This window comes from Schistocerca serialis, chromosome 3, assembly GCF_023864345.2.
Source record: "Schistocerca serialis cubense isolate TAMUIC-IGC-003099 chromosome 3, iqSchSeri2.2, whole genome shotgun sequence".
Taxonomy (NCBI): domain Eukaryota; kingdom Metazoa; phylum Arthropoda; class Insecta; order Orthoptera; family Acrididae; genus Schistocerca; species Schistocerca serialis.
In genome coordinates, this window is record NC_064640.1 from 496,742,039 (window position 1) to 496,766,729 (window position 24,691).

The 24,691-nt window shown below is 40.8% G+C and overlaps 1 protein-coding gene across 1 annotated transcript in view; it reads left to right on the forward strand.

Annotated features, from left to right (window-relative positions):
- LOC126470948 (aminopeptidase N-like) overlaps positions 1-24,691 on the forward strand; it is a 536,862-nt gene that overhangs the window by 29,895 nt on the left and 482,276 nt on the right. The window contains exon 2 of the mRNA XM_050098998.1: positions 16,098-16,396. Within this exon, the coding sequence (XP_049954955.1) occupies positions 16,098-16,396 (299 nt within the window). The remainder of the gene's footprint in view (positions 1-16,097; positions 16,397-24,691) is intronic.

Consider the following 24,691-nt stretch of genomic DNA (forward strand, 5'->3'; position numbering starts at 1 on the left):
CTTTTATAAGGTTATTTTTACATTAATTAAAATTTATTGATGGTCCATCACCTAGCCAACTAAACAGATCGTTGGTTTTAAACATTACGATTTGAAATAAGTTCTACAAAAACCACAGACATATTTGTTGTTATTTCTTAGAGTACCTAATATATACTAGTGACCTCGTTACTTGAAGGCAGTGTGCGTTCCTCTGCATTTGTTTCGTTTAAAAACTAGCTGCAAAATAACTACTACTGATTTTTCCGCTAGAACTACCAAGGGGGCATGTGGGGGCGACAGACGGGAGACGAAACGTGGTCGTCAGGTTGAAACGTCCCCTTAAAAAAATTAATGAATTACTGTGCTGATAAACATCTTACATTATTTGATTTTCAAACAGCTGAGCAGAACTGAACGTACTCAGACATTTCGCTCTTTACCTATTCTGATCAACACTAAACTGACACACAATAATTTTAGCACAACGCAATCTGACTTTCAATAATCCCTACAAAAGAATGGCGCTGACTAACAATAACCTATACCTTTCATGAATCACTTAACTCACAAAAATCTTCGTTACTCGAACTACTGCAATACAGCGAGCGCCAATACTGCCAGCTAAATAAAAGATTCTAACTACTGAATTCACTAACTACTGATAGGCATAGTTAGCAAATGAAAGATTCTGATAAAGAACAAACAATGTATTTACCTTAATAGTGTTCAAAAGTCATTATATATATATATATATATATATATATATATATATATATATATATATATATATATCAGCTCATGACATCCAGTCTTACAAATTTACTGTCTCTGATGGACACACGTCCAGATCATCCACTCTCAAAACTCCGCCATCTCTCTCTCCACATCCACCACTGCTGGCGGCTCACCTCCAAGTTCACATCGCTACGCGCTGTTAACAGCCAACTGCCCAACACTACAATAGCATATACTCCGACAATACAAACCAACCACACCCTTCACACAGCACAGTCAGTGATTTTCATATAGAGCGCTATGTGGTGTTACGAACATAAAACCTAAACAGCCTACTTACCTAGCCCCCATGCTACTCACAAAAAATTTTACAAATTGTTTTGGGTAGTGGCCAATACAGATTTGAAAAAAATTTTTCATAATTACAATAACAAAGAAATCAAATGCACGCACTTATTGATACACTGTTGGTCAAAAGCAAAGATTTTCTCACAGTCCATAAAGACAGTCCTGATCATTCATCGCAGTATTAATTACAATTTTATGTACAAAGTCTGAGCAGTAAAAGAAAATGCACACGGAAGTAGTGGATTTCCATGCAGTCTTGAAGAACTAGTGTTGTCCTTCCAAAGGAAAGACAGTGCTGACTCTTGACAGGCAGACAGGTAACGGGCCACAACAGAGCAAACCCACAGCAGAGTCAGTCGAAGTTTTGAAGAATATTGGTAGGTAGGACATCACAGAGTAGACTTACTGTAGTCCTGGTAGAGATTACGGTATTGGTGGGCCAACAGAGGTGCAGACCCACTGCCGTCCTTGTAGAAATAATGGTATTGGTGGGCCATCAAAGATGCAGACCCACTGTAGTCCCTGTAGAGACGGCCAGTAGCCATCTGTTGCGACTGTGCAGGTGCACAATCACCATCGAAGAGTCTTGCGTACAATATAGCCAGTCCATGAACCACCACTCGTGCACTCACAAAGTTTTTGGAGTTGTCCTTAGAACCAGCAATGGTGTTAACCAGTCCCTTGCTGAATTATTAACACACGTCCAAACACTAACAGTCCTCTTTTTCTCACATATTGTGCATATACTATGACCAACAGAAATATGTGCAGTGAAATGAATGCTTATAAGTTACTTAATTTGATGAACTGGCGTCAATTACAATTTTATAACATGAGAATACAATAACAAAGGTACAAAATACATCATTAAAGGACATAACAATACAGATGACATTTGTAATAGAACAGGCTTTACAAAAGAATAGAAATAAACAGATACATCAGTGTTACAGGAATTATGACATAAATAAATAAATAAAATAATGAGAATAGTTTCGAAACATTAATTTCACACATGAGCATTAAAACAGAACAGAATAAATAATGTCTAAACATGTTTACAAAGTAAATAACATAGTATTAGAAAAATTATACAACATAACTCTCATCAGCTAAACACATAAAGACAGGAAAAACACAAATACACAAGGGTACACAAACACATAACGGAATAACACGAAAGGAAAAGACAGGGTTTGTTTTACTGCAGTATTTTCCAAACAAAACTTTCTTTACTTCTTGGAGATCTCCCTTCATTCATCATTATTCCCAAAAAGTCATACCAATACCTGCTTTCTGTATTCTTTTCATATCATCATTCAAAATAATTATTCTTCATTGTACAGTACCCTTTTTTTACAAACTTTTTTGTATAACTTCTCAATGCATTCCTTCCAGTTCATCGAAACTCATTCTCTTGCATAGTCTACACCCTCTTAAGCTAACTTAAATCTACTGAGCTCAGACATATATACTAAGGGATGAGGCTATGCAGCAGCACACAACAAATTAACACAAACAGCAATGACAAAAAATACAAATTGGCAAAGCTAGCAGCAGTAAATCTAAATTAGCAAAGCAATTGCAATATTTCAACTAATATAAGGCACTGTGCAGCAAACAAGAAAAATAAATCAGTAGTAAAACTGGCTTAACAGAGTAATACAAAGTGAAATTCAGTGACACTATGCCTGGCAAACAGCAGCAGCAAATACTGTAACTTATATCTAAACATGACAAAGCTCAAGCAAAAAAAATAGTACACTAAAGACAACAATGCAGATAAGGGAAATGTCTATTCACATTGTAATGTCTATGTAATTAAATGGTGCACCACAACTTATTCGACAAAAGAAATTACCAAGTACTTGAAAAGAAAATTATGTATGCAGTTACTGTTATTAGTCCCTTCTTATTGTTCTTTCCTTTCCAAGTGCTCCTTTTTCGAAGAATGTGGATCATAAAATTGTTATTTAATAGATCTGTTGACAGAAAGTTTTCACATTAGCAAATGAATTTAATTTAATTTTATAAAACCAATGCTGCAACACAGCTGGAAACCAGATATCAAATGAAATAAGCAACTATCTAAAGCGAAGCATGAAAATATCATTCAATAGTCATGTGTTATTTCATAAGTTAGTAGAAATTCTCTCAAATCTCATAGAAAGACACTTGTCATAATCAGGTGTGCAGATGTAAAAATATTTCCCATCAGTTCATAAGCATTTCAGTAAGTTGCACAAAGTATGATATCTCTCCAAGTAATGAGCGTGTCGTATTTGCGATGCTTTCTACAAAAGAATGTCAGCAGTGAGGTTAATGGTCTCTTTTACCTCCACCTAATGGCTTTTCCTCCAGGCAGGTGGCACAGCTGGGCGCCTACGACGCATTATGTGAAGGTCACTTAACTTTCTTACCGAAATATTTACGACAGCAGTGACGGTCTCATATAAAAAAATTTCACAGTTCGAAAAGTTACAGTAGAAATCTGTAGAAACTCATGAATAGCAGTGTTCTGATACATTCACACATGGACGAACAACTCATAACTCTTAAAGTACGATTCTTGGTTCCAACATCTTTTTCACAAACCAGAGTCTCTAACTTCTATTCATTATTCATATACATATAAACCCATAATCACATTCCTCATATACGGTATTGATCATAAACATACCTCAACAGCATAATACACATCGTCATCGTAATAATAACATCATAACAGATCAATCACACCTTAAAATCGTTGCAGCTTCTTTCAATAATTTCAAGACCTTTAATAAAGTCATCTACCTCAAACGTACTTCAAAAATCATGATCCATTACCAAATACGATATTCAAAGCTCTCATAGCATCACAATGGTTCCGAAAAAATATGAACAGTTCACAAAGTACAGACAAAATACAATTTCATAAGTGTGAAGTTATCCAACTGTGTAATTACGTAAACATCTGTCATTGATGTAGTAAAAAAATGTTTGTTTCTCTGTTAAATAATCAGATAGCTGTGTAATTCTGTGTTAGAGAAATACGGTACTGATGTGTAAAGTTGTATAAGCAAATACCATATTAGCTAGGGCTGCTTGTGCTTGCCAAACACATGGTACACAAAGTAAGCGTTTATCCCCCTGAGGATTATTGTAATTGTACCGACAGGTGTTACAGATACAGCAATGGAATTAAATGTGTCACGGAAAACCTTTGTATCTTTGTGATTCAAAAATCTTTAAAAATAAAATTAATCACTCAAATACGTGTTCTGTAGCGCTGAACTGTGCATCTTGTAAGATAATCACTGTCACTACATAATGGTAAAAATGTGCCAAGTGTCGTAATTATCGTCGTCCATAAGCGAAGTTCTGTAGAAGTCAATGTACTTACCTCATAATATGCAAAAGTGAAATGCTATGCGTATAGATATCTTAGTTATTACGTTTATTGCAGTGGTGAAGTAAGTACTGTACTGTAACGTGTTGTTGTGCTACAGAAAAGGCTGTCTCATTGTAGCTATACCACAATGTTACTACTAAAACATGTTTTCCATTCGAGAAGAATTCAGAAAAACTGTGCAGGGATAAAACAGATACACCGCCAAAGCAACAATGTAAATTGTCACTCATTAGTAGCGTCGTGATATAATTGTGTAGCTGTCACATAAACTAACCACTGTGTCATCTGGTATCTCTCAGAAAGTACTTTAAATCCAGAATGTATTTTCAAGTAAACCAAAATGTTGCATTAAAATCTCATTAGCAGTACCAGTATATGTTCTAAGTATGTAAGCCTGATAGTCGTTACGTAATTGTGCAACTAACAAGCAAGAATGTACACACACAATATCACTGTGTCGTCTGTTCACTATAACAATGCATTCGTAATTTCTGTTTAAATAAGATCTCTTGGTTCTTGACTGGATATTTAACTTCAAACATTGTTGCATGTTAACAGATTCTAAGTCTGACAAAGCATACTAGTAATGTAAAGTGAAAAATTTTATAGCAAAGACTAAGTTAAAAAGCAGATTATCGCTCAATAAATGGCTTTAGATGTGAACTGTGGTGCAATCCTTTACTCTTCCTAGTACGCAACGCAATTATCGTGTGGTATACGTCGGTAAAGAATACTGGAATTTTTGTCAAGGTCAGCTTATTTTCCTCAAGCCGACCCAGCGCAAGTGGCTGCCTGCGGTGTGAGGCATTGTCAGTCTCTTGGTTGGCGCGCATCGTTATTAGGATTAGGAGACCTAACTTCTACAAATTCACCTTGTCGACAGGGCCCTGCCCTGTTTGAATCCCGCCACTTCTGATGACATTCAGGTCTGTCGTTACGATTATATCGTCTGTCGTCATGTCGGTAGATTCCATAATTTCTTTCTTGTCGGTCATGTGGTGGAGAATTTCTTCCTGAATCGTAACTGCATGATAGACCGTTGCGTCTGGAGTTATTCTGTTTCCCTTGATAATAATTATTTTGGTTCCCATATTGTCTGTTTCTATGGTTATCTCTGCCATATTCATTACTACGGAAATGCGATCTTTCTCTGTAACTATTATCCTGCCAACGGTTGTCATACGGGTGGTGTCTGTTTTGGTCACGATTTGCGTTCTAAGAATAGCCTTGTCGTGTCCAGTTATTATTTCTTTCATCGCGGAATTGTGACGGATGTGACCTGTAATTGTTGTGTTCCTGTTTTCGCGTCCCGCGATTGTCAGTGTCAATTTCCAATTCTTGTAAAAGTCCATGAAAAGCTTCAATGTCGTCTTTGCAACGTCCTGCCAAAATAATATGTCGTCAATGTTCAGGCAATTTGATTAAACAAATGTGGATGAGTTCTGAGGGGCTGTATGGGTTTGACAGGTACTGATTCTTGTGCAACATGTCTTCAAAATATTTCACAAGACTGGAAAATTCAGATTGTTCGAAATGTTTCATCATTATGATGCTATGGTTTACTCGGTCTTGTGTAGCTTGAGAACAATATGCTGAGAGGAAGGCATGATAAAATTCTCCTTCACTGTGACAATCGTGAATGACCGATCGCATTCTTACAGCTGGTTCATTCTCTAAATAGCCACACATAAATTCTAATATGTGCTCTATTGACCAGTTGGGAGGAAAACAATGAGAGAATTGATGAAGCCACGCTTGTGGATGAATGTCGTTGCCGGAAATCTTAAATGTTTTAAATTTACGTGTAGTAATAAACAGCTTATAATCAATATCATCATGTCGGCGAGTCGCATGTCGGTCATTGTTACGTCGTTTCGGCGGTTCCATCTCAAAATTCGGTGTACCTTGCCAATTTCTTTTATAATTTCCGAAGTGCCTTGTGTTATTATTTTGTGGCTGTTCCGTATTTCTACGTCCCTCTTCCCGTAGTGGAACGCGAGCGTCCTCTGAAATATGTAATTCTTGTATTACCTGTGTCAACGTATCTTGTACTTTCTAGATTTCTCTTTGGTGTTGCGTATTAATTTGATTCTGATTTTGTTTGAATTTTCTAATTTGTTTGTACTCTTCTGTATCATTAAAGACTACCAGTCTGGTGTCATTCAGATTATCATCTATCTTCGTAGATAAATTATTTAGCTGATCCGAAAGTTCGACTACTTTCTCTGATAATGAACGAATTTCCTCCATGTGTCTTTCTGACCCAATTTTCAGAGTATCTACTGTGTCCTTTAAGTTTTCCTGAGTTTTTGCAAGTAGCGTAACTGAATCAGTAGATGCAACTGAGTCAATTTTAGCTTGCAAGGTCTCGTGATTTTCATGAACAATAGTTTGCATTTCTTTTATGGCTGCTTCGTGATTTTGTAATGCATTTTCATGCCGCGAAAAAATAGGTTGAAAATACTCACAAATTTGTGTTTTTACGTCATTACAGACTTTTCGACATTTATATTCGATTTTAAGTAACTCTGCAGTTAAATCTTCATGTGTTTGTTCAAGCGTTTGTTCCATTGAGTCTAACTTTTGAAGCCGTTGCCGTGTTTGTCTCTGGTGTTGTTCCATTGTATCTAACTTTTGAAGATTTTGTTCCATTGTGTCTAACTTTTGCTGTGTTTGTCTCTGATTTTGTATCATTTGAAGCATTAATTGCAATAATAATGTATTAGTGTCTGGAATCTGTTTCTCTATGCTTTTTGGCAGTGCATTTTCACCGGCAACATTCACATTTCGACAAGCAGAAAATGTGTCTTGACTCATTTGAGAAAACGGTGAGGACCCAAAACCTGAATCTGCAGTATTTGCAAGATTGTGTCCTGTCATTTCGGATTCCTGAGGCGAGCTGTTGCTGACCGATCGATTCACTAAATGTTTCACTGTCTACACCATTATTTGCCGCCCGCTCCATTTCCCAATGTACAATCACCAAATTACTATGTTGGACATTAGTTAATTCATTACATGGTGGCTCTAACACACTGCTTTTGTCTTCACTGTCATTTCTCAGTTTACTTTGGAGCCTAGTATTACGTTTTTCACACGCCATAACTGCCACAATATTTCACACGATAGCATAGAAAAGCACAATTTGAAGAGCAAAAATAAGAAAACGCATTAACATAGCATTGAAAATAATATCTCGTTAATGCAAGTGCAGCTGCGAAATACTTGGTGCAAATCTACATGCATGCCACAACTGTTTTACTGTACAACAATGAAAAACTACAACTACAAAGGAAATTCTCTCTATAATTACGCGGTAGTAATAAACAATAGCTACACTAATTACAGAAATACAAGAAAAAATCAGAAGATTCCAGTGAGGTATCCTCGGCTAAGGGTCGACATATGAAACGTCCCCTTAAAAAAATTAATGAATTACTGTGCTGATAAACCTCTTACATTATTTGATTTTCAAACCGCTGAGCAGAATTGAACGTACTCAGACATTTCGCTCTTTACCTATTCTGATCAACACTAAACTGACACACAATATTTTTAGCGCAACGCAATCTGACTTTCAATAATCCCTACAAAAGAATGGCGTTGGCTAAAAATAACCTATATCTTTCATGAATCACTTACTTCACAAAAATATTCGTTACTCGAACTACTGCAATACAGTGAGCGCCAATACTGCCAGCTAAATAAAAGATTCTAACTACTGAATTCACTAACTACTGATAGGCATAGTTAGCAAATGAAAAATTCTGATAAAGAACAAACAATGTATTTACCTTAATAGTGTTCAAAAGTCATTATATATATATATATATATATATATCAGCTCATGACATCCAGTCTTACAAATTTACTGTCTCTGATGGACACACGTCCAGATCATCCGCTCTCAAAACTCCGCCATCTCTCTCCCCACATCCACCACTGCTGGCGGCTCACCTCCAACTGCGCAACGCTACGCGCTGTTAACAGCCAACTGCCCAACACTACAATAGCATATACTCCAACAATGCAAATCAACCACACCCTTCACACAGCACAGTCAGTGATTTTCATATAGAGCGCTACGTGGCGTTACCAACATAAAAACCTAAACAGCCTACTTACAAGGTGTTAGCAAGCTGGTCTGATTAGCCGATAGCGCTTTTCAGCGCGCCAGAAAGATTAGAGTTTAATGTCCTGTGGATGACGGTATCATTAAAGATGGAAGTCAAGTTGGGACTAGACAAGAACATTGTAATGAAACTGATCGTTTCATTTTCAAAGAAAAAAAAGGTATTCGATTTTTAGCAGACACTTGTGGCAGTCGATGAGTAACATTATGAAAATGAAAAGAAAGAAAGAGTATGATTTTATGTCCCGGCGACTATTCTCCATTAAGGACGGAATACAAGCTCGGATTGGGTTATAACGGGACGGGAAACCACCAGTGGCTTTTCAAATAGACCCTCTCAGCATATCATTAGAGAAACCAAAAAAAATTAAGTGTTTAAAAGCATTTGAACTCCGCTCCTCCTCAATGCGGGACCACTCGGCCACTGCGCATCGGAGTACATATTACCTTGAAAACCTTGTAGGGATATTGCAGGGTAAGTTGTGCTGAGAAATGATTGTTAAGAAAGAAGTAGATACGTTGCGCCGTTTTCGAGTTAATTAGCACTGAATTTAGCCAACCAGGCCATTGCGCGTGCAAATTCAAGCGGCCTGCCAGAGGTGTCGCCAGACGTGTACTTCGTTTGGTTTCCTAGAAATACAAAAATCGGATATGGGACGGTAGTAAGGATCGAACCCGACCCAAAGACTGAACAGTCTCGTGCGCTGTGCGAGCATCTGACGCTATTTGTTATCTGGCCGGCCACACAATGGCCTGATTGACTAACTTCAATGCCAATTTTCTCTGAAACGGGGCAAAGTATCGAATTTTTTCTTTAACAATTATTTCTCAGCAGGACATACCCTGAAACGCCCTTATAAGCTTTTCAAACTGTTTCTGACCACCCTGTATAAGCAAAAACGTCGATTCGCACATCGGTCACATCGCACTTTCTTGTGTAACAAGCATCAGATCTGAACCGCTGATAACTACGAGGCTAATAAAGCGGAATGTCTGTACGCGTTTGTCGCGCAGTATTTGTTTTGCCCATGACATCGTCGTACCAGTGTTTCCACTTGCTCTTTCAATGGCACGAATTAGCTTCCAGTATACAGGGTGTTACAAAAAGGTACGGCCAAACTTTCAGGAAAAATTCCTCACACACAAATAAAGAAAAGATGTTATGTGGACATGTGTCCGGAAACGCTCAATTTCCATGTTAGAGCTCATTTTAGTTTCGTCAGTATGTACTGTTCTTCCTCTATTCACCGGCAGTTAGCCCAATTGAAGGAAGGTAATGTTGACTTCGGTGCTTGTGTTGATGTTGACATGTGACTCACTGCTCTACAGTACGTACAGCTCATCAGTACGTAGCATCAACAGGTTAGTGTTCATCACGAACGTGGTCATGCAGTCAGTGCAATGCTTACAAATGCGGAGTTGGCAGATGCCCATTTGGTGTATGGATTTGCACGGGGAAATAGCCGTGGCGCGGTACGTTTGTATCGAGACAGATTTCCAAAACGAAGGTGTCCCGACAGGAAGACGTTCGAAGCAATTGATCGGCGTCTTAGGGAGCACGGAACATTCCAGCCTATGACTCGTGACTGGGGAAGACCTAGAACGACGAGGACACCTCCAATGGACGAGGCAATTCTTCGTGCAGTTGACGATAACCCTAATGTCAGCGTCAGAGAAGTTGCTGCTGTACAAGGTACCGTTGATCACGTCACTGTATGGAGAGTGCTACGGGAGAACCTGTTGTTTCCGTACCATTTACAGCGTGTGCAGGCACTATCAGCAGCTGATTGGCCTCCACGGGTACACTTCTGCGAATGGTTCATCCAACAATGTGTCAATCCCCATTTCAGTATAAATGTTCTCTTTACGGATGAGGCTTCATTCCAACGTGATCAAATTGTAAATTTTCACAATCAACATGTGTGGGCTGGCGAGAATCCGCACGAAATTGTGCAGTCACGTCATCAACACAAATTTTCTGTGAACGTTTGGGCAGGCATTGTTGGTGATGTCTTGATTGGGCCCCATGTTCTTCCACCTACGCTCAATGGAGCACGTTATCATGATTTCATACGGGATACTCTACCTGTGCTGCTAGAACATCTGCCTTTACAAGTACGACGCAACATGTGGTTCGTGCACGATGGAGCTCCTGCACATTTCAGTCGAAGTGTTCGTACGCTTCTCAACAACAGATTCGGTGACCGATGGATTGGTAGAGGCGGACCAATTCCATGGCCTCCTCGCTCTCCTGACCTCAACCCTCTTGACTTTCATTTATGGGGGCATTTGAAAGCTCTTGTTACGGTGGTACGTTCTGTTGCTGTGTGTTTCCATTCCTTGATTAATGTGATTTGAAGAGAAGTAATAAAATGAGCTCTAATATGGAAAGTAAGCGTTTCCGGACACATGTCCACATAACATATTTTCTTTCTTTGTGTTTGAGGAATGTTTCCTGAAAGTCTGGCAGTACCTTTTTGTAACACCCTGTATAAATTGTTGTAGCGTGGAAACGCTTTTAGCTAGGATATCGATTCGCGTGTCAGTGTGAAGAGCTCGCGGGGCATTACTACACCCAAAAGTGAGCCAATAAAAATGAGAGCCGGAATATAAGTGAAAATCGGCATTAAACTGGAAATTACAGAAAATGAGAGATGTCGTTTCATATGACATGTAAATATGCTCAGAACCTTATAAATCGCGTCGAAAGAATCCAAAACGTCTAAAGAGTTCTGTGCCGAAGAAATGTGATAGCTACGGCAAGCGTCGAAGAGGAAATGAGAAAACGGCCCAAAGCAATCTCATAGCTGGCCCACCACGTATACAGCGGTTAGCGACAGTCCAAACGTCTATTGACCATGCGCAGACGTCGTTGGAAGGCAATACTGAAAATAGATATAATTTAGACACAGATGACAACGAGTATGTACCACGAAGACTAAATGTCGTCTAGTTATGTAGTGTGAGGCATACTTATGTTACATTCGTTTCCAAAGACCCTTGCTAAATCCGATAACCATGTGGTTTATCTATTCTGTAACTATTAAGGGTGGGGCAAATAAAAGTGGCCCGCATATCGGCACGTTACATTGCCAACATTTTGAAACCATCAGTTTGACGGAGGAGGGAAAGACCTACAGTTAGTTCCAACAGGATGGAGCACATTTAGACAGTCTTCACGCCTGACATAGTTGTTAGCAGAGGTCCGTCTGGTCGCTGCCCTAGCTGGTCACCCCAGCCAGTGTGCGATTGCTTTGTGTGGGGAGCGCTCAAGTGCATCGGCCTTCATCAACTTGCTGATCAGACCGAAAAGTGTACAAAGATGAAAGATGATCACTTTCAACATCTGCTATAGTCAGGTTAGTACAGTATTTCCTTTCCTGTGCTGTGCTGTGCTGTATTTCTTTGTACCCAAATTTTTTGGCCCACCCTGTAGATGTAACCACTATATTAAAGAGATTGATAATCAAATTAGAGATTAATACGAAACAATTATTCTGATTTTCTGCCTACGTTTTCACAAAAATCCTACGGTACGAATGCGAATTGCGCACACACATTTTGTCCTTCTTTTTTTATTTATCTTTCTTAAGCCTAGATTACCATACTCTCGTAATATTTGTGATTGTAGTTGGTATCTATTTGTTGTTCCTGCCAATCTGGACGCATGAGCGACACGTGGTCTTGAGCACCTTCATGGCAAACATTGTTGTTAACAATGACGTTATTATTGATTGTATTACTCCAGCGATATGCTGACACTGGTGCTCTTGTCGTAAATAAGACGAATGTTTAGTAATGGTGTGACAGTTTTCTGATAGTCGACATATTTGTTTTATCGCTTCCAATTTATATTAGTGTGGCATCTTATACAGGGTGTTACAAAAAGGTACGGCCAAACATTCAGGAAACATTCCTCACACACAAAGAAAAAAAAATGTTATGTGGACATGTGTCCGGAAACGCTTACTTTCCATGTTAGAGCTCATTTTATTACTTCTCTTCAAGTCATATTAATCACGGAATGGAAACACACAGCAACAGAACGTACCAGCGTGACTTCAAACACTTTGTTACAGGAAATGTTCAAAATGTCATCCGTTAGCGAGGATACATGCATCCTCCTCCGTCGCATGGAATCCCTGATGCGCTGATGCAGCCCTGGAGAATGGCGTATTGTATCACAGACTTCCACAGTACGAGCACGAAGAGTCTCTACATTTGGTACCGGGGTTGCGTAGACAAGAGCTTTCAAATGCCCCCATAAATAAAAGTCAAGAGGGTTGAGGTCAGGAGAGCGTGGAGGCCATGGAATTGGTCCGCCTCTACCAATCCATGGGTCGCCGAATCTGTTGTTGAGAAGCGTACGAACACTTCGACTGAAATGTGCAGGAGCTCCATCCTGCATGAACCACATGCTGTGTCGTACTTGTAAAGGCACATGTTCTAGCAGCACAGGAGAGTATCCCGTATGAAATCATGGCGGTGAATCGAGGAAGTACAGTACATACTGACGAAACTAAAATGAGCTCTAACAAGGAAATTAAGCGTTTCCGGACACATGTCCACATAACATCTTTTCTTTGTTTGTGTGTGAGGAATGTTTCCTGAAAGTTTGGCCGTACCTTTTTGTAACACCCTGTATAAATTAGAGGTATGTTAGTTTATGTCACATTGGCTCTCTTCAGTGCTAATCTCTCTTTTGCTACTGAAATTAGCACAATATGGATGGTGCTGAGTTTGATTTTGACACTAACATAATGGGCAATTTGCTTGAAGAAGCTGATAAAGAGACAGACAATGGAGAATTTAGTAAAGAATAAGAGGATAATGTGGTCTGTGCAGATGACAGTGATGTAGACGCAGACTTTGATGCCCCATGTGAGGAATCGAAAGAAGAATTCTTGAGTGACCGTGGAAGAAAGCAGATGACTCTCTACTCATTCTACGTGTAAAATATTTCGAGTTTTAATAAGTACAATAATTTGCAAATTGTACATACGAGGGGAGTTTGATAATTTATGTAACTTTTTTTCTGATAGCAGGTTGGTTTTATTCAGTATTCCAGTGCACCATATTATTTTCCGCTCTTTTGGCTACAAAACCCTCCGTTCAGTACGACAGCCTTATGCCACCTTGCTGGGAGAGTCTGTATGTCCTCATGGTACCACTCTACTGGTCGATATCGTAGCCAGCGTCTTGCATCAATAACATCAGCATCTCCGTACTGATTCCTGCAGAGTGCATCCTTCATTGGGTTGAGTGTGCGGCTTTGAACTTTGTCTTCGGAGGAGAGAGGTGGTGTGGCGCAACACCATGGATTGCCGTTTTGTTTCCGTTTCCAAGTGATGAACCCATGTTTCATAGTCTGCGTCGATGTTCGACAAAAGATTGTCACGATCAGCCTCGTAACGCTCAAGCAGTTCCGCGCACATGGTCCTTCGCTGCTCTTTATGGTCTCCTGTTAGGCGGCAAGAAACCCAGCGGGCATACACCTTAGAGGACCCCAAATGGTGGACGGGTGTGTCAGCACTAACAGCAGAGACATCCAATTGAGCAACGAGGTGTGTGATCTGTCGATCACTGCTAATGAGACTGTCCGCACGTTCCAACACTGTAGGAATCACAGCTGTGTCCGACCAGCCGGCAGGGGGAGATCGATAGGTCTGCGCGATCTTGTTGCGGTGATGACAGACGCCGGCCGCGGTGGCCGTGCGGTTCTGGCGCTGCAGTCCGGAACCGCGGGACTGCTACGGTCGCAGGTTCGAATCCTGCCTCGGGCATGGGTGTGTGTGATGTCCTTAGGTTAGTTAAGTTTAAGTAGTTCTAAGTTCTAGGGGACTTATGACCTAAGATGTTGAGTCCCATAGTGCTCAGAGCCATTTGAACCATTTGATGACAGACGTCTCGTCCCACGACTCACCATGCTTTTATTCATTGCCAAGTCTCCGTAGACATTCTGCAAGCGCCTATGAATATTTGTGATGCTCTGGTTTTCCACCAAAATTAACTCAGTGACAGCTCTCTGCTTGGAACGCACCTCTGTTACAGACGCCATTTTGAAAGCTACGTATAGCGCTTCCACTTATCGGAACTTTACGAAACTGTAGGAGTTGAAGCGGGAATATTCCAAGGTGTTCCACAACAAATTCCATATTTTTTCAACTGAAACTGACAGAGAAAAAAAAGTGTGTTGCATTACTTATTGAACGCCGCTCATAAGATAAATTATGACTTCTTTTCCAGTAACATTTTGGGCAGTAAAATGATCATAACGAAATATAAAACAGGACGTTTTGTACTGTGTTCAAAATGGTTCAAATGGCTCTGAGCACTATAGGACTTAACATCTGAGGTCATCAGTCCCCTAGAACTTAGAACTACACATCCATGCCCGAGGGAGGATTCGAACCTGCGACCCTTAGTTTGTGTCCGGCCCCGGTAGCTGAGTGGTCAGCGCGACAGAATGTCAATCCTAAGGGCCTGGGTTCGATTCCCGGCTGGGTCGGAGATTTTCTCCGCTCAGGGACTGGGTGTTGTGTTGTCCCAATCATCATCATCTCACACCCATCTACGCGCAAGTCGCCGAAGTAGCGTCAAATTGAAACACTTGCACCCGGTGAACGGTCTACCGTCTACCCGGTGGGAGGCCCTAGTCACACGACGACTTAGTTTGTATGGACCATAGCACAGGAGACCTAACAAATGTAACTACCTTGTGCGTAACCTATTAATTATGACTTCCATTGAATGAAATTTAGTGTAGTAAAATTTACGATGGTTTAGTAGCAATGTAACGCTGCCTTTACACTACGCTTGTCCGTCCTCTACTGGAGTATTACTGCGCGGCGTGGGATTCTTGCCAGGTAGGATTAACGGAGAACGTCAAGAACGTTTCATCAAGGGCAGCATGTTTTGTATTATCGAGAAATAGGGGAGAGAGCGTCAGGGACATGACACAGGATATGGGGTGGACATCACTAAAACAAAGGCGATTCTCACTGCGGCGGGATCTTCTCACGAAATTTCGATCAGCAACTTTCTCCTCCGAATGAGAAAATATTTTGCTGTCGCCGACCAACGTAGGGAGAGACGATCATCATAATAAAATAAGGGGAATCGGAGCTCGCACGGAAAGATATAGGTGTTCGTTTTTACTGCGCGCTGTTCGAGAGTGGAATAACACGAGTATTGTGCCAGGCACTTATGTCTGATTTACAGAGTAGCCATCTACACGTAGCGCTAGATGTAGTGCTCTGCGGTTGATGGAAACCAGTGTGGTTGCTGTTAATTAGCGCTTTAGCGCTTTCGATAGAGAATCTGAGTCTGCACTGGTCAGCTAGCACGAAAATTACGCACAAACAACGCAGTAGATTCGCGCTGAGTCAGTCGCATTGCTACAAATGCGTCTTCCGCTAATTACGTGTCACCCTACTGCGACATCGGCGCAGATGAACGAAGTCCATCCTTCGCGTAGCGCAGTGGCAATGACGCCTACCAGTGTAGCGCTCAGTTGTGCGGTGGGAGCCCGTCAGTCTAGAGCGGCACGTGTTCTCGGAATCGGTGCGGAGTCTCGCGCGAGTGCTTCGGCAAGAAGGCAGTGGGGCGGAGTCGGCAGTCGGCAGAGGAAGCGTGGTCGTCGGCTGGAAGCCAGCTGGTCCGATAAGCCTGCCCGCGTCCCCTCAGTGTGTGCCGGGCGCCGCCGCCGGCGGGTTAAAGGTCACGCCGCGGCTGCGCGCTGATAAATACCAGGGCGGCGGCGCGCACGCCGGACTGCGTCGCCAGCCACACACCATGACGCCGAGGTGAGTGCCGCACTGCATGGCGGACAGTGTTCCTCGCTCCATTAGCGTACGGAGCGCTCCAGTTAGCCTAGCCTTGTCGTGGCGAACCCTACTGGAGCGACACGTAGGATGTGCTACTATATTCCCAGATTCCTAGTAGGCTTTCACGGAATAGTTCGGTTCCATTTTCAAACGTCTGCCAGTTCTGGTTTTTCAGCATCTGCGAGACCCTTTCCCACGAGCCGGACAAGCTTGTGACAACTCGTGCTTCCATCCTTTGTAAACGTTTATTACTCCCTGTAACTTCTATTTGATATGAGTCCCATATATTTGAGCAATATCCTGTGATGGCACGCGTGATTGTTTTGTAAACAATCTCCTAGTCTGAATTTTTATATTATCCTACCAATGAACCGAAGTCTGCTGCATGCTTTACCTGCAGATGAGTCTGTTTCATCGTTTCATTTTATATCCCTACAAACTGTTGCACCCAGGTATTTATACGTGTCGACTGATTATAATTGTGATTCATTGATATTGTAGTCATAGGATAAACGCTTCTGAGTTTTGTGGAATGCACAATTTTACATTTGTGAATATCTAAAGCAAGATCCCAATCCTTGTACCAAATCTCAATGTTATCAATATCTGACTGAACACCTGAATAGCTTACAATACTTCATTATAGATAATTGCATGATCTATAAATAGTCTAAGGTTTCTATTAATATTGTCAGCTAGGTCTTTAATACACAACAGCAAGGGTTCCACCTGAAATTATTTCTACATACGTTGAGACTCTCCACCCAAGATAACATACCGCCCTGCCTAATGAGAAATCATCAATCCAATCATAAATTGCGCTCGATATCGCAAAGGATCATACTTTCGATAATAGGTGCTAGTGTGGCGCTGCGTCAGTTGCTAATGTACAGTCCTTATCAGTCTGCAGGGGGCGCAGTATTGTATTACCTGCAAGCACATTTTCTGAATTTGTTGGCGTGAAAGAAAATTCGGTGCAAGAAACTTTTAGCGATTGAAAAATACAGCTATCTTTATCGAATCACTTTATTTCTCCACTACGCGTTCCAGAGAATTTTATTTCCATCATCTGGATTAAGTTAATGTAATATACATGTTGACTTTTGTTTTATGATTTCTGATGGTAACCTATGGCACTTTTAGGAGAGAAAACAATCAGTTTCCGTATACTGAACGGAAAATTGACAGTTATTCTGGTGCTTCAATACGTAAATAGTAATATAAACATAACAAATTCCCGATTGCCCGTGTGCTTATTATCTGGTTTTCGGATTATCCGTGCGTAGACCAGAGGTATCTGGGAAAATAAAAAAAAACCAATGCTGAAGTGTTTTCTTACTATAATGAATATTTTCGTATGGAATACAAACTTCTGCTTGAGAAGACGTAGATAACGAAAAAATCCGCGAATGGTTAAATAGTGATGCCTGTGAGCCGAAATTTGAGCCGCTAAGTAACGCGAATAAAAGGAAAAAGTAAATGTTCTTTAGAGGAGGAGAGTTAAGACGAAGTGATGGAAGAACCTGTTATCGCGATCACCGAGGCACTAAAATATGTTTGTGTTATTACATGTAAATGAAGTTACAGAAACAGAAAAAAATTGATGCTATTTCTCGATATTGAACTGAAAGTAACTGAACCGAAGAAATCATTGTGTTTTAAGTGTAATATTGTAATAAGTTGTCAGTTTCCACCGAGTCATATAATGGGCTTTCAAATATGACATTATTTTTAAATACAGGAAACAGTTTTCGGTTAAAACATGTGTATTTGGGTTATTATCAAGGTTTTCCCGTTATCTGTGTAGGCTCGGGAGCTTTCTGCATCTCCCAGTAGTTTCTGGCTGCTTTTCAGAATTCTATCCGTAATCATGTAAAATTGAAGCCCGCAGTTGGGGTTGTCGTTCTATAAAGCATCTAGTGACGACTGAAAGGAATTTATATATGCATTGGCCATTCAATACAAGCAAACGAATAATTGTAAATGTTCAGATCCACATTGTAAAACTACTTTGTTTTCGCTCTCTGCACACAGCCAGTACCTATACACAAGAACAGCATATAGAAAAAAATTAACCTATGCTGCATACATTTTAAATGAAACGATCAAAATGTCTGGCAAAAATGTAAATAAAATAACCAATCATACATATTTGTGTTTTTCTATCGAGAGTCATGATACTGTTGCCACAATAAAATTTTTCACATTCGGATATACATTTACACCAAATTTTTCTGTTATAACGCGTGTAATTAAAAATGTCAAACTACTGCTTTCTGTGTGAGTAAATGAGGATATAAATCACCAAATGCGAATTATGTTAAAAACATGTATAAGTCTGGGTTTCATTAGATTGTAAAATATTCAAAACAGGAACTCACACACGTAAATTATATGGACTGACCGTAAATAAATAAATCAATCTTAGTTTTCTTGATAAGTTGCATATCTTTCGATTAATACCAAAAATATCACAGTAACCTATGTTTTCACAGTGCACTATTTGTGAGGACAACAGTATACTAGGATTTTTCCCCACTGAAGAAATTTCGACGTTATCTTTTGAATTGAGACGTGTTTGAGAAAATGATATTTTTCAAGGGGATGAAATCATTTTTTGAAGTGCACACGTGAAACCCAAGCAGGCACTCAATAGAAAAATGGAGGTGTACACTAAAAACGGAAATAGATTTCAAACTCGACAGCTAGAGTATCAATGTATAACACGACAATGTTGCTACCGGCGTGCTTAAAACAGGCTGCTACGACAAAAGCTCGTGTGTTGTTTTACATTTTTGTACCTAGAGGACGTTATCCATATCTGAAATGAAGATTTCCTAGACATTGAGATGAGTGGTCGTGCATTATAGGTGGAAATATTTGTAACTGTCAAAATCACAGTTTAGCAGACGCTAATGCATAAAGAGTTTACTTTAGTCCTGTCTTGGCATGAAATGAGCGCTTTAGAATTCTAAAATGCTTCTTGTATCTAACTTGAAACATTTGATCTTTTTTCACGGTATTGCTCAAGGTTTCCAAAACGTCCAAATTCGCGTGATGTTCAGATGTGGCTTTTTAGTTAACTGCACGAACGCCCACTGTATGGATCCAGAATTACTTTCGCTTACTAACGATATTATGGACGAAAACCTGGCCAAAACCACAAATGAGTCGTAGCGAAATCGGAAATTCAGGTTGGTATAAAAGTCGTAAGAATAGGCTGGATGCAAGCGGAAGTGGCATATTTATTTCCGTCAGGAACTCGATAATGTATCGTCGGGATACTACAGATCCCGAGTGTGAAATAAACTATGTGAAAGTAAGCCTCAAAATTTGATACTACAACGTAATTGAGATGCTTCATCGGCCACCTAAATCAGCAGCTGTAGCGACAGAATGCTTCACAGAAGATTTAATCATCTTGCATAAATTTATTGACCGTCCCTCATCAGCTTCCAAGCTAGAAACTCTGAGACTCATGTGATTAAAATAGGTGCCGGGGAGACGGATTCGTGTGAAATTTTTCTAGGTATCTCTTCTAAAAATTCTCCTAGGTAGTTAAAGAGGCGACTCCTGAGAATGCAACCTTTGATCTCCTGATCACAAGCAGACCCGAACTTTTCAATTTAGATTTACATCTGTATTCCGCAAGTCATTTTAAGGTGTGAGTAGTGCGTACGGTGTAGTCAGTGACTGGCTGTTACACTATCATTTACTTCGGATGCCAGAACGAATGTGAAGAACATTAGGAAAATACTTACGGTTAACAAGGGCGACAAGAAATGGATTATACTCGTAAGTTGTCTGAACAGTCATCAGCAAACGTTCATCTCTTAGACGGAAATGTGTGATATTAATGCACAAGATTCAACACTGTTTTACTACTTGCTTCAGACATGTATGTGCCGCGCACGCTTGTGAGGGATAGAAAACTCCTGGAGTTGTCAGTAGTTGAATTAGAAAGTTGCTACGAAAGCAGAGAGAGCATCAGAAAGCAGAGCGTTTTTGACGAAGCCAAAGCTGACCGAAGCCAAAATGAGCGCGAAGATAACTTAGTGCGAAATCTAATAAAAGCTGTAATCAGAAGAAAGAATACAGGCTCGGAATTGATTATGCAAATGACGTTCTGGAACATGCTTATTGTAGATCACTGAAGCAACGAAGCGTTCTAGCGATTGGGAAACGGCGCAGTTCGATCCTGTCGTCAAGAAGGACCACGTGACAAATGCACAAAACTGCAGATCTACATTTCTGACGCAAATCTGTTATATAATTATGGAATACTCTTTATGATCCTATATAATGACATTTTTGGAATTTCTATGATGAAACATAACTTACGAAACGTCTCAGCATGTACTTCTTAACGGGAAGACATCGTCAGATTTGAAAGTAACTTACAGCGTACCTCAAGGAGTTTTGCACGCAATTACTGCTCACTATACATAGAATTCATCTGGTTAACAATGCTGAATATCCACGAAATGGATCGCGGATTTGCGGATTAGGCTTTTGTAAATACGGAAGTAACAACGCCAGAAAAAGTTTCGTCAAACGAAGGAAGACTTGCAGAGGATCAATGCTTCGAGCAACGGCTGACAGCTGGTATTCAACACAAGCAGACGTAACTAAGTACCCATAAACTTGCTGGAATACTTGTTACTATGCAACTGCACGATTGCCGAACAGACACTGGAAACATTCACTGTCGTGAATTGTCCACGATTACATGTACAAGTGATCAAAGCGAAACCACCACATAGAACTAGTTGTAGCAACATCAGATGCCAGGCCGATGTTTTCTGGGAATGTAAATCATCTACGAAAGATATATGTATTACAATACCCTTCTTCAGCCTACCCTTGATAACTTTTCAACTGGAGATATACAGGGTGTTCAAAAAATCTCTCCGCAGTGCCGTATGATTGTTAGCCGTGCGTGCCGTATGATTAGACGAATTAAATTGTGAATTTAACAACAGGGGGTGGGGGGGGGGCAATTTCAACATTTAATGTGAAAATTTGTAAGTAAAAATGAATATTCAGTAAGTTAATAACTTGTATTTCACTGAGTTTTATTTCAGTATATTCACAGCGGCATACGGCACACGCGGCTAACAATCATACGGCACTGCGGAGAGACTTTTTGAACACCCCCTACATCAGAAAGGCTCAAGAATCACTATCTGATAAAAAGTACCCAGACATCTATAATGGACATTAATATGGGGTGTGTCTGTCATTCACCTTTATGGCAGCTTGAACTATGCTAAAGACACTTTCAATGAGGTACCAGAATATCTGTGGAGGAATGGCAGCCCATTCTTTCTCAAGAGCAGAAACCAGAGGAGGTAATGATGTTGGAAGCTCGGGTGTGAAGCGGAATTCCCGTTCTAGCTTATCCCAGAGGTGCTGCACTGGGTTCAGGTCGGGACTCTGAATAGGCCAGTCTATTCCAGGAACGTTGTTGTCCACAAATGATTGCCTCACAGATGACGCTTTATGACAGGATGCATTGTCATGCTGATACAATTAGTCATAGTCTCCGAACTGTCCCACTATTGAACACAATGCTCTAAAATATTTTCACATTCTTGCGCATTTAGAGTTTTATTAAGGGCAATTAAGGGACCACATCCTAACCACGAAAAACTACCTCCTCCATACTTCATGTTAGCACTACTCATGATGGCAGGTAACGATGTAAAAGTGTTCGCCAAACCCAAACCTTTGCATCGGATTGCCACAGAGTCCAGTGTGATTCATCACTCATGATCAGTCGTTTCCAGTCATCCACTGTCCAGTGCCATCGTGGTTTACACCACCCCAAACGTCATTTGCCACTGAGTGTGGCTTACGAGGAGCTGCCCAACCACTGTGCCACATTTTTTTTAACTCATTGGGCTAGCGGGACTTCTGGTAGGAATTCTGAACTCTTGAGTGCTTCCTTCCGCTGATTTAATTCGATTTTTTCCAGCTACCCTCCGCAACGCTCGACGGTTCCAGTGCTTGAGGTCTACCTGGTCTTGGTTTAGCTGCGGCTGTTCCTTCGCGTTTCAACCCCAAAAATACATCACCAGCAATCGGCTTTGGCAGCCTTATAAGGGCTGAAACGTCCCTGATGGATTTGTTACTCCAGTAACACCCAATGCCTAGCCCTCGTTCGAAGTGACTGAGCTCTTCTGACCGTCCCAATCTGCTGTTACTTCTTTTCCACTGAGAGCATAATACTCCTTACCTACTTTGATACTGGCGGGTTCTTCTCTCGTGACATGCACTGGTCAATTCTGCATGACGTAGGGATGTCTGGATACTTTTGATCAGACTGTGTATAGAAGATGAAAATAAGAGCAGCACAGTTCGTAAAGCTGTCGCATAATAAGCGCGAGAGCGCTACCGAACCTTATCCAACTCCAGCGTTAGACGATTCAAGAGAGACGTTGTGCGCAACAGAAAAGTTTTATGGTAAAATTCCGTGAACGCCAGTCTTAAGTATTCCACAGATATCTCGTAGAAAGGTAAAATAAGAGAAAATCGACGTTACACAGTCTTACTTCTTGTGCACCATTCATGAATGCAACAGGGAAAAAGCGCATTGACAGTACAACGCGAAGCAACTCACTACACAGCGTAAGATGGCTTACAGGGCGTAGATGTAGACGCAAAGGTAATAGTCAGGTATTCCGTTAAAGAAGCTCGGAATTGGTTTCGCCGCCATCATCCCGCCAAGCAACATACAAGGCGTTTCCAGACACGGCTATACAATGCGTTTTGTTGATAGGTCTCCTGCGCAGCATACTGCAAACAGTAAATACGTTTCTCGAAATTCAAAATTTAAGTGACACGAAATTAAATCATATATTTAGCATGTTTTCAATTCACGTTAAAACAAAATGAGAATTTAGATAAGCTAATTTTCTACAATGAAAGCTTGTCTCCCCTGTACAACATGTTTACTCGTTTCCGTTTCCAATGCCATTTTCGCTTTTATTCCCAATTTTAATCAGTTCTGTGGTTAGCAACGTTGACGTGGTCATTATGGTTTTTCAAGCTCTAAATCTGCACTTAAGTCCTTCAGAATACATCAGATCAATGAAAAAACTTTGATGTAAGTGTTATTATTACATTGTTTCCATTTCATGGAAGAGACTGTTGTACAGTTCTTCTAAACAATAAAATTAACTTTTCGTAAGAATGACACTGTGACTAGTTGCATGGTTCCGCTACACAAAGAGCCTTTGAGATCCTGCCGCTAAGCCATATCTGTGTAGGCGCGTAGGACGTTACTTCCTTTTCCGGTGTTACACTGTTAGCATTCAGATTTCCAAATGGACATGTCTGAAATACTTTCCCGTTTGGTCAATTTTGTCTTCACGAAACATACGATTTGCGATTTTTATCAAATTATCATATCCGTGAAAACTTGTCGACAATTTGTCTTTTAAGTTATGCAGAATTAATTAGTGAAACGTCTACAGCTATTTCAGTACTCTGTTCTTGAGGGACAAACGTCATATATTGCTACTAAATATATCTGTACCTTGATATTATACAGGGTGGTTGCAGACAGTCTGTAAAGCTTGCAAGGATGCTGCAGGTTAGGTTGTCCAGCCGCTGTGGGCGAGCGGATCTAGGCGCTAGAGTGCGGAACCGCGCTGCTGCTGTGATCGCTGGTTCGAATCCTGCTTCGGGCATGGACATGTGTGATGTCCTTAGGTTAGTTAGGTTTAAGTAGTTCTAAGTTCTAGGGGACTAATGACCTCAGAAGTTAAGTCCCATAGTGCTCAGGGCCATTTGGTAACGCACTCCCGCTCAGTGGCGTTCGGCTCGTAGGTAGCCGGTTCGAATCCTGGTGGTGGAAGAAATTTCCACTGCTAGTATTTGGCCGGTATGTAAAGGGGAGGTGGTGGCGTGCAGTTCCTTATTGAAGTCCTGGGCTACATTCCAAATCTCCCCGCTTTGTTTCATTGCATTAGGGTTTGTGGTGCCGTTTGTCATCCGTCCGTTGTTAAGCTCGGCGAACAATTTCCTCCTCGAGAGTAGTAGGTTGTGGTCCGTCACTGGGTTTAACTGACCCCTTTATATTCACACATAACAACAAAACCCCAACTGTACACTGAACAAGCACTAATTCGTTGTCCGCAGCTCGTGGTCGTGCGGTAGCGTTCTCGCTTCCCGCGCCAGGGTTCCCGGTTTCGATTCCCGGCGGGGTCAGGGATTTTTCTCTGCCTCGTGATGACTGGGTGTTGTGTGATGTCCTTAGGTTAGTTAGGT